General features: G+C 40.8%; 1 protein-coding gene across 2 annotated transcripts in view; it reads right to left on the reverse strand.

Annotated features, from left to right (window-relative positions):
* Positions 1 to 21,495, reverse strand: part of WDR64 (WD repeat domain 64) — a 106,455-nt gene that overhangs the window by 58,489 nt on the left and 26,471 nt on the right. For both annotated transcript variants that reach the window (XM_084785885.1, XM_084785886.1), the window contains exons 8-9: positions 18,840 to 18,974; positions 5,595 to 5,674 (exon numbers count right to left, since the gene is read on the reverse strand). In XM_084785885.1, coding sequence (XP_084642011.1) covers positions 5,595 to 5,674; positions 18,840 to 18,974 — 215 coding nt within the window. The remainder of the gene's footprint in view (positions 1 to 5,594; positions 5,675 to 18,839; positions 18,975 to 21,495) is intronic.

The following is a 21,495-nucleotide window of genomic DNA, read 5'->3' on the forward strand; positions in this document are numbered from 1 at the left end:
ACCAGGCAGTTGCTCATCTCCCCAGCACATTAGGCCACCGACACACCACAATGATGGCCCTTACTAGGAGGTGACCATCTTAATACTTTGATCTTGGACCCAAAGCCCCCAGAACTGTAAGATAATGAAATGTTGTTGTTTGAGCTATATAAACTATGTTTTGTTGTTATGATAGCTCAATCTTATCAATACAGCCACCAACTATTAAAGGGCAGATAAGCAGGGCATTTTTACATTTATATGTTAAGAGCAATAATAAAACTTTCTTGAAAATTACTACCTACATGGAAATTTGCTAGATTTGTAAAGATACAAAAATTGTAGATATTATTCTTCCCCAATATCTACTTTAAAATTACAACATTTTTACATATTTATTTTGTGTGCACATGTGTATATGTGTGGGGTGGGGAACATGTGTGTGCTATGGTACATAAGGTCAAAGGACAGCTTGTAAGAATTACTTCTCTTCTTCTATTAGGAGCACCCCAGAGCTTGAACTCAGGGTTGGCAGGCTTGGAGGCAAGTGCTTTTACCTAATGAGCCATCTGACCCAAAGTCTGCTTTTGAAGAAGAACAAGTCAAATGCTTTTGACCTGAACCCTGGCATTTCCTCTCCAATGCTTCCCCTGTCCTCCCTTCCTGGTCCCTGTTGGAGTTAAAAGTTTTTCCCATGATCTCTGGGCCTCAGTCTTCCACAACACTAACCCTATAATTGTAGCTGTTTTTCGGCTGTTTATATGATGAGCCTTGGACCTGTCATTTGTGGTGATGCTTGACAAAGAACAGGTGCATGTTTTGCTTACTAGGTAAGTACTGTAATTCTGCTTTAATTTGAAATTGGATGTATCATTTATTAGCTCTCTAATGGAGTATTCTTGGGCTAGTGGTGCAATGACATATACCACAGGTTTGGTGTATGTGTGAGAGAGAGACAGAGGGAGACAGAGGGAGACAGAGAGAGAGAGAGAGAGAGAGAGAGAGAGAGAGAGAGAGAGAGAGAGAGAGAATAAATGAACTCATACACCTTTAACTGAGCAGATTCTGTTTTAAGTCCCTGCTCTGTATAATGCATTCTATAAGAAGTTTGGAGAACGTGGGAGAAGCTTCCACACAGACATGTGAGTATGATTCCTGATTTGAAGTGTTTATAATCTAATATAGCCAGAAGGTAAGTGTGAAATATTTAGAGAGAAATTTATTCATAGGCAAATGCAAATATGAATAATCAGATGATTATATTTGATATAGTGTACTATTTATACCATTTATATTATAAATTATGGGTCATATGAAATTGATTCCCTGATGTGTTATTTTCCATTTAACTCATGCTCTCCTTCCTCTTTCTCTCTCTCTCCTTTTTTCTAAGGCAGAATTTAAGCAAAGCTACTCATCAAAGACAGGCCTTTCTTTCTTTTAGCAAACTCATTTCTGTTGTGCGTCATTCAGCCCCAGCGCATCACTTTGGATGAAATGAGCTGGCTCGGATCACAGAGGATAGTGTAGGAGAATTACCCTGATGCCTGGGATCACAGTGGTCCAGAAAAGAGAAAACTAGACTGAGGACAGAGATGGTTGACTCAACCTTAGCTCCACCAGCTGACTAGCTGCACAGCTTGTGGCAAATTTTCTTTGCAGGAGCCTCCATTCCCTCCTGTATAAAATGATGATCCTTCAAGACTCTCTCCTGATCCATTTTAGCTCTAGGAAGGCAAGGTTACTTCAAGGAGAGGAGAGAGCAAGCTAACATTGTTATGGCAACAAGGAAACCTTCAGGGGCTCAGTACATGCTTCAGAGCAAATTCCGATAACGCAGCATAGTTTCTCCCTCTCTGCTTTTCACCAGCAACAGCCAAGAAGCATGCTGTTACAAGGCATGTTCCAAAATCCGTACCCCAGGGCCCACAAATACTGATAACAGTGACTGTAGCATCCCCGAAGTAGGTGTTACTATGCCCAGAGGAGGTAAGGCTCCCTCTCCATGGACAACAGTCTGTAGAGCAGAGGACTTGTGCCAGAGTCACCAGCAGCATATGCTGTACATGGAGCAAAAGCTCTTGGCTGAGTCGCTAGTCAGTAAAGTGCTGCTCTGAGGAAGAGACGTCTGCAGTTATTGAGGCTTTGCCCTTTCTACTGATAGATTCTCTACCAAAAGAATGCGTCTGGTGAAAAGTACCAGCTGCTCATTGATCACACGGCAACACATCTGATGGCTTTCACGACAGCCTCTTGAGCAGGGTTTTGCCTGTATTCACGGCAGAGGTTCTATTGCATCTATGGATGCAGTGTGTGTGGTGCCACCAGAATGAGCAGAAAGGCCACGGCGGGGGGGGGGGGGGGGATGGGGGCGCACTATGGAGCTCTTGAGACACACAATGCTTCACTTATATCACGCATATCTAGCATGATCATCACCATCATTTATTGGCTCAGACTCAGCTGTGTATCAGAGCTGTCTGAACTTCCCGTATTCCTATCATTAGATTTTGAAATTGTGAAGGTTAGGAACACAGTCTGAGGGTCCATAGCTCCTCATCCTTAACAGTTTTATAAAAACACTAGGATATTAACATGAAAAAAAAAAAGCATGCACTGCTCCTGAGTTATCAGAGATGGGAGACCAGGTTGTTGTTTTTTGTTTGTTTTTGTTTTTGGTTTTTGTTTTTTGTTTTTGTTTTTTGTTTTTTTTTATGTTCAGAAATGATGTACTTAGTTTTTGAAATGATAAATTAAAAACAACACTGTTTTTGTTTTAATTTTTTCTAGTGTTATGGTCAACAAATAATGCTTAGAAACTTTAAAAGTTTGATTTTGTTGCTGCTGTAGTTGTTTGTCGGTACCCAGTCTTGGTGGGTGGGTGGGTGCTTGTTTTACGTCTTTGTTTCCTGAAGAGCTCCTGTTTCTACCAAGCTCATCAAGTGTCCTGGCACACTGAGCAGGCAGCTGTGCTGGGTACCACAGTGCTTGTACATTTGTAGTCAGCAGCAGCACATGCAGTTTAGAGGCTCATGGCTGAGTCACTAATCAACAAGGGTATTGTCCCAGCGATGGGATGTTTGCAGTTACTGAGAATTTGCATTTTCTCCCGATCGAGCTTCCACATCTGTGGGCGCTCATTCAATAAGTCATGCCTGCTGGAAAGTACTAGCTGCTTGTCAGTCACGCTGCTCGACACTTGGTTGCCCCCATGAGAGCTCAAAACCCATAATTTACAGTATTTCTGGGCTGTTGTTGAGGATTTCACAGCAGATTGACACTGAGGTCGATGGCACCAATGCCCTTGTCTACAAACAGTAAAGCCATCCCTAGAACTTCTGCAAAATATTTCCCCTAGAACTGATTACAAACTAAACTTACAAAGAATTCTAAAACTGGTATCCGGAAAGTTTTGCTTTCTTTTGTGTGTGAACACAGAGGGGTGGTTGTCATTCACATCTTAGAGTCAAACCAGCTACTTGAACAGGATGCAAGGTTAGCCTGGTGTGGTGGCGCACACCTTTAATCCCAGCACTCTTGAGGCAGAGGCAGGTGGATCTCTGTGAGTTCGAGGCCAGCCCAGTCTACAAAGAGAGCCCAGGATAGCCAGGGCTCTGTGTATCAGAGAAACTCTGTCTGGAAAAACCAAACCAAACAAAAGGGTAATATTGTTATCTAATTCCAGGCATGCCCTGATGAGGCAGAATCTATTGCAGTTTGATTCTTAGACATTGTTATAGCTTCGAATTGGAATGTTCCCCATGACCCCAGTTTGCTTACTATTGAGAACTAGTGAAAGCTTTGGGAGGGGGAGCCCAGTGGAAGAATGCCCTGATGCCTGGGATCACAGTGGTCCAGAAAAGAGAAAACTAGACTGAGGGCAGAGATGGTTGACTCATTGCCTTAATTCTAAATATTACCATATGAAATGCATACTTTTATTAGTGTCACTAGCAGCAAGTGAATACTAAATGCTGTGCTTTGGGACACTCTGCTGAGTGAATTACTTTTGAGACAGGGGCCTTCGTAGCATAGGAAATCCTTAAATCCCTGCTCCTCCAGTTTCTGTTTTCCCAGTGTTGACATTACTGGTGTGTATTACCACCCCCAAGCCCTTGAACTAATTTAAATATTATAATTAACTCTATAAGTGAGTAGTATACTACTAACTCCACTCAAGATGAAACTGAAGTTTTAAGGGGGTGAGTAACCTGCCCATTACATAGCCTGCTAATGGATTTACACCCTGCCTGACTCCACAGCCTAGACTCCAAGTCATCCCAGTAGATCCAAGCAGAAATCTACATCCCAAAGGATAGCATCATATTCCACCTGTCCATGAGGCTTTCTGTCATCCTTATCCTTCCCCTTGCTCTTGGTGAAGGACCATTCCTGTCTACCTTGCTATCCCTTGAGTGTTGGTGTTCTTCAAGGTTCTGCCCTTGGCCTCTGATGTCATCTTTGTCTCCTGGCTCTTGACCTTTCTGACCGTAGACATGTTTTGGAGATTTGAAAGATTTTAAACTCTCCAGAACAACATACAAATGTCATTCTGCTTACAGGAACTCCAGGATTCCTTTTAAACTGTGGAGCTTGTGGTCTCACACAGAAAAATAAATTCTAGAAAAGTTGAAGTCATAAAGGCAAACTGTGAAACAGCAGTGAAGCAGAGGAAAATTCATTTTGCATTCTTGGGCTAAGGAAGGTGTTTTTCTTTTCTTTTTGAGGTTATAATATTATCACATCACGTCTCCCTTCATGTTCTTTCCCCCAAACCCTTCCATCTTGGTTTCTTTTTTTCATTAATCATTCTTACATGCATGTGTGCATATATCTGTACACATATATTTCTAGACACAATCTTGTCAGTCTGAATAATGTTATTCATACACATGTTTTGGCGGCCGACTATTTGGTATTGGACAACCAGTTGGTGTGTTCTTCCCTGAAGAAGACTATTTCTCCTTCTCTCAGCATGCCCTAGATGCCTGTAGTTCTTTGTGTAGGACCGAGGCCTTGTAGTCTTTCACCATCTCCACATCGGCATGTCTATTATTTTCCTGATTCAGTTCATGCTTGGGCAGTCATGTTGGTGAGACTGTGGGTGTAGCTTCTGCCATTGCTAAGAGACACATCTCCCAGCAAACTCCCTGGTCCTCTGGCTCTTAGAATCTTGCTACCCCCTTTTCCTCAATGTCCCCTGAACTTAGGTGTGTTGGGTGTTTTGTAGACATTTCCACTGGGGCTGGGCTCCACAACTTCGCTTTTTGACTGGCTGTGTTTTTCTGCAGTGGCCCCCATCTTTTGCAAAGAGAAGTTTCTTTGATAAGCAGTGAGGACTATCCTTATCTGTGGTGTAAGGACAAACGTTTAGAATGTAGTTAGAAATTATACTGGTTTTAAAAAGTGGTGGTTGTAGGTTCTCCTCTAAGATGCATGATTTCACAAGCCCTGAAGAAAGGCATCGTTAAAGTATGCTGTCCTATCCAAAAGCTACAGTGAAAGGAATAGACAACATTTAGATTATACTAGAAAGTTATTTCTGGCCACAAAAACCACAAAGAGAGGCCTGTGGGAGAAACCACAATATCCTATGGTGTACATCACCCTCTTACCTCCAGTGACAATTACGTTTGCTTTAATGCAGTAGCAGAAAGTGTTGGCACCTCGTGGCATGGAAAATTCTCTGACTGGCCTAGAAGACAAAGTTGGATGTGAACTGTTAAATACAGCTTAGAAATAGATTCTATTTAATGGGCTCATTTCTAAATTGTTTATAAATCTACTTGTCCATGGTAAATCCAATAAATAACAGCAGAATACTTACAGGGGCACAGAATCTCTCAGTTCCATGGTTTTGGTTGGGTATTTCCCCAAAGCCCATGGGCTAAGTACTTAGCCCTCAGTTGCAGTGCATTGAGAGGTACTAGAGCCTTTAAAAGGCAGGGCCTAATCCTAGGTATCAGGATGCCTAAACCCTCCTCTTTGCTTTGCTTCCTGACTTTCGTTGGGTGAGCGACAGTTTGCCTCCACCATGTGCCTTCCTCCCCACCATCCCTGCCACCATGATATGGTAGAGCACGTCCAAAAGTAACAGGGCCAAGTCGCGAAGGACTGGAGCTTCCAAAAATTGTGAGCCATAATGACCCAGTTTCCTTTTCTATTGACTGATCTCAGGCACTTGTAACAGCAGTGGAAGACAAACTAAATATTAAAATCCATTCTTAGTTTTTTCAATGCTATGAATACTGTTGGCCCACTGGATTTGTCCCTTGGGCCATTATTTTCCAACTCTTGCTTAATATATGGGCACATGAAGCTTAAAGCAGTGTGGGACAGTGATACTATTCAATTTTTTCCTTAAGATCCTTTTTAAGTACCTTAGCTTTTATGTTAACAAGAAAAGGGAATGAAAGCCTATTGTGCACTCAAAGTTGTAGGCAACAAACTAGGCACTGCACACGGTTAGGTTAAATGATTTTATGTCTATAAAGGTCTTCATTCCCATTTATAGATGGGAAAACTGAGGCTAAGTTGAACCAATAGTCATAGATTAGGTGTTGGGACAGAAACTTGTATTGTCCCATTCCATAGAAAATTTAAGGAATGACACTGTCATCTTTCCACTATAATACTCTGCCCCTGAGTTGTGCAACTAAGAAAAAATAATGTTCAGCAGCTGCTTGCTCATGTGAGGGAGACCACCAAGCGGTGACAGGGTTAGAGACTCGATGTGAATGCTACAACAGGACAGCATGCGATGAGGCACTCAATTGCACGCACTCACCAACTTCCTGGTACGTAGCTCGAATTCTGAAAATTCTGCACAAAATCATAACCAGTATGCTAATTATTTCTGAAATTATCATTTTTTGAGAGTTTATTTTCCTGCCTTTTTGGGAGAGATGCTGACTCCTGTTTTACCAGTGGACCAATTATGAATTTGTATAAATACAGTTTCATCAGAGGACTCATTACAGGAGATGGCAGAAATAGGAACATGTTGCATTAGGAACTGAGAAACCCAACTGTGATGTTGTGATCGCTCTCCAGTGGCCATGAAGGTCCAGGAAAATGTGATCATAAGTACTATTTGAGAAATCTCTTCAGCTTCTAGATTTAGAAAGAGTGGCCCTAGAGAAACAGAGAGAGACTCAGGGAGGGGGCTGCGGAGAGGTTCCTGGAACATCTGATGGATCAAGGAGCCCTGTTTGCTCCAGTTGTCTGAGTATTTTTATCTCCCTGCTTCCTGGCTCTAGCTGTAATCAGCAGAGATGTAATTACCACCCACCAAAGTCCAAGAGAGACGGTAAATATTAGGATTCATCTGGAAGGCAGACTTCAGGCTATTGTGAAATAGATGCTCTTTGCAGCAAACACCACAATGCACCAGTTGCTTGGAAAGTTAAACCTTCCAGATAATCTGCTTATGACTTTTAAGGACCAGTTCTGTAGGACATTATGCAGCATAGGAATTTAAGTTTCCTATGACAGATTGTGTGTGTGTGTGTGTGTGTGTGTGTGTGTGTGTGTGTGTGTGTGTATGGAATAGAAAATAAGGATAACAAAAAATAAAACAAGAATGGGAAAACATTACTAAACAACTCTTCTCATAAGCTTACCACATACTCCTGTGCCACACACAAAATTCACTACTAATTTTTGCCTAGAACCCAATAGCTATACTGTCATATTTTCCCTGACAAAACGTCACCATCTGGTCTGAGATTTTTTTAAAAGCCTCTTTGTCTAGATCTTTGCAATAGTCAGTCCTCCATTCACGGAGATCTCTTTTTGTCCATGAACTTCTAAGAGCAGCCCCTCCTGAGCACCCTATCAAAACATTGCCTTCCATTACCCCTGAATGCTACTTCATTGCCATCATCACTTAATTCATATTAATTCATATTGTTTACCTGCCTTCCCCTGTGACAACAGAATGAGTCTTTTTAATTGTTTATTTTATTTTTGAGATTATCATAAATTAGATCATTTCTCCTTTCCCTTTTCTCCTTCCAAACCCTCCCCTATAGTCCTTACTCTCTTTCAAACTCACAGCCTCCTTTTACATTAATTGTTATTACATACATTTTTATATATGCATAAATATTTCTAAATATAACCTGTTCTGTCTGTATAATGCTCTTTGTGTGTGTGTTTTGAGGGCTGACCGCTTGGTATTGGAAAACCTATTTGTGTGCTCATCCTTGGAAAGACTATTTCTCCCACCCTCAGCATTCCTTGGCTGCAGCCTCTAGTTCTTTGTGAAGGGTTGAGGGCTTTCTTCCAGTATCTTTGACATGCCTACTGGTGTTTTCCTTTTTCCGTTCATTTTAGGCAGTCATGTTGGTGATAACTTCATGGGTTATGACATTCCTAGGAGACACAATCTCACAGCAAGTTTTCTTACTCTTTCTGCATCCTCTTCTTCAGTGTTCCCTGAGCCTTAGGTGTGAGAGTTGTTTTATAGATTATATATCTATTAGGACTGGGCTCCATCACTTCATTTTTATTGGTTGTGGTCTTTCTGTAATTATTTCTGATTGCAAAATAAAGTTTTTTTGATGAAGGGAAAGGACTACACTTATCTGTGGCTATAAGGACAAATATTTAGAAGTTAGGGGTTGTACTGGCTTAGTAAAGTGCTGGTAGTAGTAAGTTCTTCTCCAGGATCCATGACTTTGCCAGCCCTGGGTATTTGGCTAGGATTCCAGGACTGCGTGTTGTTTCATTCTTGTTGAGTGGTTCTTAAGTAAAAATTAAAGAGCTGTTGGAGCCAGGCACAGTGGCACACACATGTAATCCCTGCACTCTGGGAGGCAGAGTCAAGCGGATCTCTGTGAGTTCTAGGCCAGTCTGGTCTACAAAGCAAGTCTAGGACAGCCAAGGCTACACAGAGAAATCCTTCCTTGAGAAGAAAAAAAGAAAAAGTAACATACCTTGGTTACTCTCAAGGTATGTGCGCTACTACCGCACCCTTAGGGCTATGGTTCCATGCTGCCCATTGCTCTGATTCATAGACCTTACAACTGGGTATCATAGCTGGGTTGGGATGTTAGTTGCCTCTTTCCTTTGGAAGCTTTCACAGCTCCATGAAAACTACTCCTCAAGGAAGAAGCAATTTTCAGGTCAGTTTTAGTTCCAGGGCATCTGGGCCCTGTTTCTAAAGTATATGGTGTTTTCATCAATATGTGCTTACCTTCTTCCTCTGGGGGTTGCCAAGGGCAACAGTAATAGCCTGTAATGGGTTTTTAGTATGTTTATTTTTGTTTTGTTTAGTATATTTTTGGGGTTTGTTGTTGTTTGTTTGTATACCAGCACATTAGTGATTACAACTAGACTTAATCTATAATAGGCACACAGTAAATGTTAAAAATTTATAAAATAGTAGCCAGCCATACTGGCACACATCTTTAATCCCAGAACTTGGGAAGCAGAGGCAGGCAGATTTCTGTGAGTTCTAGTCTAGCCTGATCTATCTAGTGAATTCTAGGATAGCCAGAGCTACATAGTGAGACACTGTGTGTGTGTGCGTGTGTGTGTGTGTGTGTGTGTGTGTACACAGGTGTGCATATAAGTGTGTGCAGAGGGGGGTGGTCTTCCTGTAGCTTTGCGTTTGACATTCTAGCTCCAGCACAGTTTACAGGTATTTTCATGTCCGCTTTATCTAGCAAGCCTCGCATTTCCCAACTCTTCTCTCCCAGGCAGGGCTCTAATCTAGAACTCACCCTCTTCCTTCTCACCTCCACTTACAAATGCCAAGTCTTTAGTGTGTCTGTTTGCTCACTTCCAGACACTCAATACTGTAACCAGTTCTTCCGACCTCCGCACACACAGCATCTCTCTCTTCCAAGGACTCTTCCCAAGACTGCCTTCTCCATCCTGCATGCTTTGCCCCTTCACCCTTTTACATCTACACTGTAGTGCTCATTGCCCTTTATTTGCACATGGCCAAGGACCTAGTCCTTCCCATCATTAAGTCCCAAGACTAATAACAGCATCTCAAATACAATATCCCTTCAATTGCTAAACATTGACTATCTAGCTCCTTGCTCTACAGTTTCTTTGGAAGTCATCTACGTTAAAATTATGCAATAATCAAAAATAGAATGCTGAATATAATACTTATCTTAGTTTCTTATAAAGACATAACCTAAAACATAATTGAAATGCAACAAACACAAAAGGCAGTGTGTGAAAAAGGACTGCCAAGCTTCCCTTCCAGAGTTGGGGAAAAGTCAGAATAATTCTCTAGGGTAGGTGTTTTCTGACCCTTAAAGAATCATAAAGTTTGGGAAAAACAACTTAGAAAGACTATCTCAGCCTCCAAACAAAGTCCCAACATGGATTCCCTAGGAAGCAGAAAGAAGCTCAGGGTTACAGGGAGCTAAGTAAAAGGCAACAGGGCAGGGGTGGAGAGGAGGGATACTCAGGGACAAGTCCACAAAAGTGCTGTGTGCAGGAAATGTCAAAATATAGAAGTGATTGTGATGGGTGGATGCTCTCTTCTGGACAGCAAGTGAAAAGAGACTGGGAAGTAGTGGGGAAAATGATTAGAACACAAAACAGATTCAAAGAGAGTCTATGAGGTAAACACACACAAATTAGTGACTGATGGTGGATGTAGAGGCTGGAATGGTGAAGAATAAAGAGCTATATAAGGGTGCAAAGCATACAGCTGGGCTAATGGACAGTACTGATGTCAGCAGGCAAACTGCATATGGTACAGTAGGTATATTTTGAGCAGTGGGTTCCATATAACCATTTGAATTCAAGAGACTATGAATGATTTCTGCAGTCCTATGAACATGTACACTTGAGTGTGTTGGTGAAGATGTCCATCATCTTCAAGGAACATGAGGACAACAAAGTAGAAAGCTGTTGGTAATGGAACGCTGAAAAATGCCATTGCGGAAGCCAAACACAACATGAAAGTTCACGTGAATAAAGAATGAATAGCAAGATACAAACAAACTCCTGGACTGTTAGAATCTGGAGAAGATTCTGCATGAGTAGGATGAGTAGTGCTCTCTGCCTGGGGCTTGATGACTTTCAGGAGCAGGTCAGGCACTATGTAGAGGGCTACAGAGGGAGGTAGACACATCAAATGTAGGCAGGGAATAGAGTTACCTTTTCAAAATTTACTTAGAGGGGAAGAAATGATGTTGTATAATCATGAGGGGGCAACTGTTGGCCAGGAAAGATTACTCAGAGCTGGACGTGGTGGTTCATGCTCATTATGCTAGCCTTTGGGAGGTGGAGACAGGAGGATTGGGAACTTAAGGCCAGTCTCAACTATATAGAAAGTTCCAGGCCAGTCTGAGCTATATGATTTCTCAGAAAAAGATTACTCAGATCCAGAGATGTCCATTATAGGATGTAAATGCAGAGTGGAAGAGTTGCAAGGTCTTGGAGAAGGCAAAAGGAATTGAGCAAAGGTCTTCAATGAAGAATCAAATACCTCGTCCTCTATAACCAAAAGAAAAGCGAAGTGACGGCAACCATGGACAAATTTGAAGGTTGTTGTGTGTTGGAAAATCTCCCTTGAAGCCCTAGATTTGTGTATCATAAGAATGGATAACACATCCTGTGGAGAGCACAGGGAGAGAATGTTTGCAGGAGTCACTGAGGTGGGTGGTAAAGAGAACAAATCAAAGTCTGGAAAGGGTGTAGGTGTGGGGTGAGGAGTTGGGGGCTCTGCTGAGTTAAAGGTCTAAGGCTTGGCTGAGTGATGCAGTGGGTCATCAGGGTTGTATGCCAAGTCCTCTGATTGAATATGAGCTCAGGTGCCTAACTTCCTATCCAGAGATGAAAGACAACCAAGAAGATGCATGAGATGTGAGATAACAGGATGTTGGAGAGCTCAGTGAGGTAACTTAGTGGATACAGTGGACGGAGTCTTCAACAACAAGGCACAGAGGCCTGAGACACTGATGCTGCCATTTCTGAAGAGATAATGTCTAAGTGGAAAGTGAGAACCTACCAGTATTGTTGCAGCTCAGAGTCCTGTGTAGGTTTAAATGTCAACTTGCTACAACTTAGAATCAATTGAGGAATTATCATTAATCAAATTTGCCTGAGGGTACGTCTGTAGGAGATTGGCTTGATTGCTTTTGAGGAGGACCCAGCCCACCATGGAGCTCACCATTTCACAGGCTGGGCACCGGAACAGTATGAAAATACAAAAAGTTGCTTTTGATCAGGTTATTTGTCAACTACAACAGAAACGGAACCAGAACATGAAGTTTTTGTTTTTATTTTATCAAGTTATCATCGACAATAGGGAACAACCCATATATTAAGAATATCTTCATCTTTAAGAAGGAAGAAATACAATATCTCATGTCTCCAAGTCCGGATACAATGTGTTTGTTTTCACTGCTGTAACTTTTCTCGTTGATAAAATCATGGCTGAATATACTAATCTATTCATTCCTCCACTCCAGTTCATAATGGAAGATGCCTTACCTCTGTGGGCTTTGCAGAAAGCTAGCACATGACACTGCCACTTCTGAACTTCTGTGTGTATTCCTAAACTGTACTATGGTTCTTAACACACTGCTTGATGTTGCTGTTTATCTCCCGGCATGTTGGTGTGCTGATTATACATATATAATCAGCTGATTATATATATATATATATCAGAATAGATGTGTGCTTCTGGATGCCACTCACTATCATAATTACCTTTGAAATGTTATTAGAAGTAATCATGGTGGGATTATCAGTTTATCAGTGCTGGTAGGTAATATTACAGCTGCAAATTTGCTCTCCTTGGAAAGGAAAATTGGATGACGTCAAGTGTATCTTCATCCACTTGGGCCTGCTGTGGTTCCGTATGTGTAGGGAGTGGATGGAACCTTGAACGAGTGAATGTTTATTTTGACATGGCCTGTCCGGGACTCCAAGACCATCTGGCCCATGAGAAACAGACAATGCCATTACCCATATTACCCAGGCTAATAAGAAATGGCAAAGCTTTTCTTGAGAGTCCGTGTATGAGTGTTTATGAATGACTGATCAGTGTGTGCAAAGGCATCGTCCTCGTCCTCCTGGATGCTGACAGTCTAAGATTGCTCATCTACAGCAACCCCTACCAAGACCAGCTGACCCCTCTGCTTGTGCTGTAGCTAAGAAACACATGAAGGTTTTGTGGTATTCATATTAGGGAACCCTACATGATCCCAACTTTATTGCACATGTGCCTATGTGTCTGTCCCTCTTCATTCCCTCACCACTCCTAGCCCGGGTTCCAGGACCCAAGTCCCGTGGTTGTCCTCCATGGCCATGGCCATGGCCATGTTATGAATTGCTGGCACAGAATGAAATCAAATTGGATATACACTTGCACTGATTTTTCAATTAGTTTGTGTTTCAGAAATGCATTTCCATAAAATGCCAGCAAGCACTCATTTGCAATTAATTATCTTACAGAAACTAAATAAAACTTTCTAATTAATTGCATCATCTAAATGACATTTGTGGAACTTGATCCAGTACCAGGGGCTGAAATTATTGTTAATGTGCTGTGAAGCTTTTACATTTCATTTCTCGATGTGATAATATTATAGACCAAAATAAACATTTTCAGATTCAACATAAGGAGTACAAAATGTGAGTCTTTCATAAAATCCAGAATTTAGAAACAACCTAGATGTCCTTCAACTGAGGAATGGATAAAGACAGTGTGGTACATTTATACAATGGAATAGTAGTACTCAGCTATTAAAAACAAGGAAATCTTGAAATTTGCAGGCAAATGGATGGAACTAGAAATGATCATTCTGAGTGAGGTAACCCAGACCCAGAAAGACACACATGGTGTATACTCACTTATAAGTAGATATTAGCCCAACATATATGTCCTCTGAGAGACTCCACCCAGTAGGGGATTAGGACAGATGCTGGGAGTCAGAGTGATAAAAGTGGTATGGAAGAATTGGGGGGCGGGGGGCTTTGGAAGGATCCAGAAGGTTCAGGAGTTCCATAAGAAGACCACCAAGGCCAGCGGATCTGGACCCAGGAGGCCTGCACAAACTGTTGCACCAGGCAAGGACAATGCGTGCAGTGAACCTAGACCCCCTGTTCAGATATAGCCAATGGACAGCTCATTCTCCATGGATGTGGGGAGGAGCGGGGACTACCTCTGACACAGACTCTACTGTGCCCAATTTGATCACTTCCCCTTGGCAGGGAGGCCCTGTGGGCACACAGAGGAAAGGAAGCAGGGTATCCTGATGAGACCTGAAAGGCTGTGGTGATATGGTGGGGAGAGGAAGTCCCCTTCTGTCAGAGGTCTAAGGGAGGGGAATAAGGCAGAAGATGGAAGATGGGTGGGAAGGGGAAGATGCAAGCGAGCAGATAACAATCATGATGTAATCTGAATAAATAAAAAAAAATTCTAATTCTTATTCATTTACTTAAAAGCAGAGTTTAAAGAAACTCCACCCTGGCATGTTCAGAAGTTATTTATGTTTGTGTTTTGTTTTTTCGATTTCCCTTTTCCACCCATTATGTGTAGGTTAATTTTATTTCTTTATTTTTAGTTATATATAAAGAATGTGTTTCTTGTAAACAATACATATTTGGTCCTTGTTGTGTTTTGTTGTTGTTGTTGTTTTTATCGTCAGACAATCTCCATCACTTAGCTGTGGCCTTTACTATTAATATTTGAAGTGGTTGCTGATCTTAGATCTGTATCTACGACGTTTATTATGTTTATTATCATTTCCACTCATCCCCCTTGTAGTTTGCTCCCATCTGTCTAGCACTCCTTTTCTATCTTTCTGTGTGTTTGTTTTCACTAAAAATCTTATGTGATTGGATTTTTTAAAAATGCTTTTTGTTTTCATTTGCTTAGTTTAATTTCTGTATCTATTAATGTTTGTGCTTTTGTGACGGGCTCATTCGTGACTCACATCATTATGGTTTAGGACTATTGTTTTGCTTGTTTGAATATCAACTGTTTCCTTTTAGTATCATCCCTCCTCTTCTTCTTCCTAAGGTTGCACTGGAGTTTGTGACATCATAGTACACGAATTCACATTGGCATAGGGGCCTTATTATACCAAAACAATACTAATTTTCTCTCTAATCCGGTGTTTATTGTTTTCTTTGTTATTTCACTTATGTTCAAGCATATATTTCTGTACACATGCACAAAAACATTGTTGATGTTGTAACAGATGCTAATTGATTAGATCAATTAAATAAGAAAACATAAGGTATTTTTCCCTTCACCTTTTTTCCCTTTAATGCTTTTCCCTCTTATGTAAACAGGAATCTCCTACCCAAATCATTTCCTCACTTTTAATAACTTCTTGCCAGACAATGGTAGCACACATCTTTAATTCCAGCACTTGGGAGACAGAGACAGACAGATCTCTGTGAGTTTGGAACCAGCCTGGTCTATAAACCAGTCCAGGACAGCCAAAGCTACACAAAGAAACCATGTCTTAAAGGAATAATGAAATAATAATAATAATAATAATAATAATAATAATAATAATAATAATAATAATAATAATAATATCTCATAGTATTCCTAGCAAGGAGGCCTACTCACAACAACTTTGACTTTTGTTTGTCTGAGAAAGTTTTAATTCTTTATTTTTCTCTTTTCTTTCTTTCTTTCCTTTCGTTCTTTGTTTTTTTTCCTATGCCACTATTTTTTATTTTTGTTAATTCATTCATATTACATCTTAGTTGTTATTCCATCCCTTGTATACACCCATTCCTCCCTCCAACTTTCCCCCTACTCCCCTCCTCTATGACTGTGACTGAGGGGGACCTCCTCCCCCTGTATAAGCTCATAGGGTATCAAGTCTCTTCTTGGTAGCCTGCTATCCTTCCTCTGAGTGCCACCAGCCTCCCCATCAGGGGATGCTGTCAAATATGGGGCACCAGAGTGAGTGTGAAAGTCAGTCCCCACTCTCTACTCAACTGTGGAGAATGTCCTGTCCATTGGCTAGATCTGGGTAGGGGTTCGAAGTTTACTGCGTGTACTGTCCTTGGCTTGTGCCATAGTTTGAGCAGGACCCCTGTGCCCAGAACCGCCCATCATAATGTTCTTCTTGTAAGTTTCTAGGACCCTCTGGATCCTTCTATTTCCCCATTCTCCCATACTTCTCTCACCTAGAGTACCAATAGGATGTCCTCACATCTATCCCACTTTCCTGGTAGGTGAAGACTTTCATGGGACATGCCCCCTGGGCTAGTGTCCAGTTATAAGTAAGTATATACCATTTGACTCTTTCTGCTTCTGGGTTAACTCACTCATTATGATCATTTCTAGTTCAATCCATTTGTCCACAAATTTTGGCAATTCCTTATTTTTAAATAGCTGAGTAGTATTCCATAGTGCAAATGTACCACAGTTTCTTTATCCATTCTTCTACTGAGGGACACTTAGGCTGTTTCCATGTTCTGGCTATTATGAATAAGGCCACTATGAACATGGTTGAGCATATGTCCTTGTGCGGTGGACTTGTTTGAAAAAAACTTTAAATCTCTGAAGAAAGAGGTTGAACATGACATCAGAAGATGGAGGGATCTCCCTTGTTCATGGATTAGGAGAATTAATATAGTAAAAATGGCCATCTTACCAAAAGCAATTTACATATTCAATGCAATCCCTATAAAAATGCCTACACAATTTTTAAAGACATTGAAAGTTCAATTCTCAATTTCATATGGAAAAACAAAAAACCCAGAATAGCTAAAACAATTTTGTACAATAAAAGATCCTCTGGAGGAATCTCCATACCTGATCTCAAGCTGTACTATAAAACAACAGTAATTAAAACATCATGGTACTGGCACAGCAATAGGCTGGTTGATCATGGAATCGAATTGAAGACCCAGAAATGAATCCCCACACATATGGTCATTTGATTTTTGACAAAGAAGCCAAATCTATTCAATGGAAAAATGATAGCATCTTCAACAAATGGTGTTGGTCTAACTGGATGTCTATGTGTAAAAAAATGCAATTAGACCCATATTTGTCACCATGCACAGAACTCAAGTCAAAGTAGATCAAAGACCTCAACATAAAACCAGAGACACTAATAGGTTAGAAGAAAAGTGGGGAAGAGTCTGGAACACATTGGCACAGGAGACAACTTCCTGAACAGAACACCAACAGCCCAGGCCTTAAGGTCAAAAATTAATAAATGGGACCTCATGAGGCTGAGACGCTTTTGTTTTGTTTTAAAGTAAAGCCTCATGTTTCCCATAGTAATCTCAAACTGGCTAACTAACTGGTATTAAACATCAGTTTAAACTCCTGGTTCTCCTGCCAAAAGGTACAGTGACTTCTAGGTTGGGTTGTTTTTGCTTTACGGTTTTGCTTTTTTTTTTTTTTCTCAACACTAAATATTTCATAATCTACTCTATTGCTTGCATGACTTCTTGGATATTATATATAATTCTTTCTTGCTCATGAATTATTAGGATATACTTAACCAGATTGAAAATTAGTCAGATATCATTCAGACTCATGATTGGGGGTGTTTTCTCTCCCCTAATAAAAACATTCTTCAACTGTTTAAGAAAGAAAAAAAGGAAAAAAGAGGGGAGGAGAGAGGGAGGACGGAAGGGTCCCACAAACTTACCCACAGGCCCATCAGATGGGGCATTTTCTCAGTTGAGGTTCCCTCTTCCCAAGTGATTGTAACTTGTGTCAAGTTGACATGAAACTAACTAACATAAAACTTACTCAAAAATTATTTTTAAAATATATTGTTACATGGGTATATCACGTTATACACCTGTGAAAGTTACATGATATATTCACCTAATAACAGCTCCCCTCTATCTGGCTACCTATTGGGGAGTCTTTTTAACATCCAGTCTGATTGATGTGGCAAGTGGTCCTGCAGGTGTATAGGAAAGCAGGCTGAGCAAAGCTATATGGAACAAGCTAGCAAATAGCACTCTCCCATGGCCTCTGCCTAAATTTCTGCTGCCAGGTTCCTGCCATGGATGATGGACTGCAAGCTGTAGGATGCAGTAAGCTCTTCTCACCACCCCACTGCAGCTTGGTTTTGGTGTTTTATCATAGCCGTAGAAACCCTGACTAAGACAAGTTTCTTCATCTTAGAAATGGCCCATGTGCCCATCTGAGATTCCTGCCTCTTGCATCTGCCTGAGGGAACCAGTGACCTGTAGTTTGTCTCTATAAATCTCTCTCTTGAGGAATTTCAAATAAGTGGAATCACACAATATGTAGAATTTTTATCCAGCTTTCGTCCCTTAGTTTTGAGATTAATCTATTGTAGCAAATATCTTGAAAACTTTAAGAATGTAAATGCCATAACAGTTATTGGGACATATGTAACCAGATTGAAAATGAGTCAGATATTATAGAAACTCACAATTGTATAAGAATACCAACTAATGTATTTATGATAGATAAAATATGATTGACTACATATAGATCATAAGCATAGTTTGTTGGCTAGCTAAAATGACTCTGAATTATAAACTTTTACCAGCAAAATATGCTTAAAAATAGAGAGTCTATTAAAGTATTACAATATATAAACTAATAAATCTTTGTAGTGCTGAGAATGGAAGCCAGGCTCTCACAAATGCTAGACACGTGCTCCAGCTCTGCACTGTATTCCCCAATCCACAACAATTGAGCACAACTGCTGTGTAAGGGGACATATCGTATTTAGACTTATTTGCCTGACTTTAATTTTCCCTGAAGGGCTAATTATCCCTGCCAAGCTAAGGGAAGGGCTAACTTCTGGTGCTTCTGCAAACCACTCTGAACATCACAAGGTCATAATGGGCTCCTCACAGTGAAAGTGCAGGGTCGCAGACTGCTCACGTAGGCACACCATTATACTTACAAATTGTCCTCAAGTCTCTTTAAGGATTCCAAAACTAACGAATGAACACTGTCCAAGGAGCAGGATCCGAAGCAATGGAGAGCTGGAATGTATCTGATTTTCATAACCCAATCATTATGCAGCTTCCTTTTAACACTGGGAATAAGAAGGGGGAGGGGCGTTAGACGAACTTACAATGCTCCCTTTTTGTCTACTCAGCATGTCATTTAGTGTGCATGAAATTGTAACTGTGGACAGTGCTAAGCCTTCAGGTACACTGCAGCCCTGTGTATCACACCACCTCCAGCTGTTCACCCTGTCTTAGCCTAGCATACTTAAAGTGAAAACAACAACAACAACGACAACAACAAAACTCCAGAAGACTCTTGGTAAATCTTGAGCCACAGCTTCAGCAACAAACTCGATGTCATTGGACTTTGTATCCCTTAGGCAACAAAACTCTAGACATGGATGTGAAGAGGGGTTTGACCGAGGAAGGAGGGGGACCACCCAGAACGTGGGTGACACCATTCCATGGGCTGGACTCTCAGAATAAAAGCACGAACATCCGTCATCCTCTGTTTCCTGACGGCAGTGCGGCAAGCTCAGGTTCCTCACAGCATGGAGGCCTCACCATGACAGGCTGGATCCCCTCAAAACCCAGGGTCAAAAACCTCTTCCTCCTTAAGTTAATTTCTAAGATATGATGTCACAATGACAAGAGAAAAAAAAAAACAATGAGAAAGAAATAATCTAGAAGGTCTGGGTGGAATGTTGACAATCTTATCCTTACTTTAATGAAAACATTCTGAGCATCCATCTATGATTGGCATAAGGTTCTAGATGTCACATGGCTTCTAGTCCCATCTGTGACTCCAGGGGTCACCGTTGGGCGGTATGGAAGGGAGCACAGAAGAGGAGAGGTTTGTTTGTTTGTTTGTTTATTGTTTTGTTTTCCTATCCTAGATTTTGCTCACTTTTTAAACTCTTGATTTCAGCTAATTTTCCATTTTAAAAATTTATTTTATGCGTATCATTGCTCTATCTGTATGTACGCCTGCATGCGAGAAGAGGGCACCAGATCTCATTATAGATGGCTGTGAGCCACCCTGTGGTTATGGGAATTGAACTCAGGACCTCTAGAAGAGCAGCCAGTGTTCTTAACCACTGAGCCATCTCTCCAACCCAGTATCAGCTAATTTTCTATATTGTACAATCTTCTGTATGCCAGTGATTTCCGGCCACATCCTTACTGACTCAGAATGAACAAATTCTGAGAATGTCAACTTCAGGCAAACTTTGAGGATGGTTCCAAAAGTTAACTGTCTTTCTAGTCTTACAAAATTTTCATTCTATCAGGTTTTAGGATCTCTTGGTGGAAGAAAATGGCTCAAGACTCAGCCTGTATCTACACTTGAGTCTTAAAAGATTTAAAAAGATGGCATGGTGATGGGCTGTATGTAAATTATTCTCAGGAAGCAGTAGACTTACATTCATCCTCACATATTCAGAGTCCTTAAATTCCTCCCATCCTCACCCTCATCCTCACTTCTGACATATCTGTCTAATGGGAAGAGGAAGTGACAGTGACTGTGGACTTTTCAGACAAGTGGCCCACCTCTGAGTGGCGCAAAGGTTATATTCTCTGGGCCTATCATGACTGTAATAAGAGGCTCATGATGTACAGAGCAGCACAGCACCCTGGGACTACATTACAATGCCCAGATGTAAAGGGTAGGAAATGGAGCTGGTTTCCTGAGTGTTATTCTTAGAGTTCTATCGACAGGGATAATCTTAATTCAAGGCAGCAACAATTACACTGAGCAAAGGTCATGAACATGATTCATGGGTGCCCACACAGTACAAATAAATAAGTGCTAAAACAATAAATGTGTATGACCATGTGTGTGTTGCATGTGAGTGCAAGTGTCAACTGAGGCTACAAGAAAGGAGAACTACTGAGCTACCTTTTCAGCCCAGAAGAATTGTTTCTTTCTTTCTTTCTTTCTTTCTTTCTTTCTTTCTTTCTTTCTTTTTTAATTGAAGTTTGTGGACTAATAAAGAGTATCAACTCCTTGTTGTTTGTATTTGTAACAGATATTTATTGCAGAATATTTTACATTTTAAATTCATTCTCTTGAAGTGTAAGAAGCTTAATTTGGTAGGTAGTCAAATCGATCACATTATTTTCCTTGAAATCTGTATCTATTGCTTTTTGTTTGTTTGTTTTTTAAGACAGGGTTTCTTTGTGTAGCCTTGTCTATCCTAGCACTCACTCTGTAGATAGTACTAGCCTTGAATTCAGAGATCCACCTGTCTCTGCCTCCCGAGTGGTGGGACTGAAGGCGTGTGTCACCACTGCTCAACCATATCCATTGCTTTTATATGTAGAAATTTTCCCATTCAATTGCTAGGAAGTAGCAAAAATACACATAAATGTACATTTTATGTTTTTTTTTCCTGATTTCACTTTGTTTTTGTTTTTGTTTGTTTTTTTTCCTGTTTTGTTTTAGTTTTAGATTTTTTTTTTTTAAGAGATAGGGTTTCTCTGTGTAACCTTGGCTGTCCTGAAGTCACTTTGTATATGGCTGGCCTTGAAGTCACAGAGATCTGCCTGCTTCTGCCTCCCAGAGTGCTGGGATTACATGCATGAGCCACCGTACCTGGGTATGATTTT

This window comes from Acomys minous (genome assembly GCF_964271855.1).
Source record: "Acomys minous genome assembly, chromosome: 1".
Classification (NCBI taxonomy): Eukaryota; Metazoa; Chordata; class Mammalia; order Rodentia; family Muridae; genus Acomys; species Acomys minous.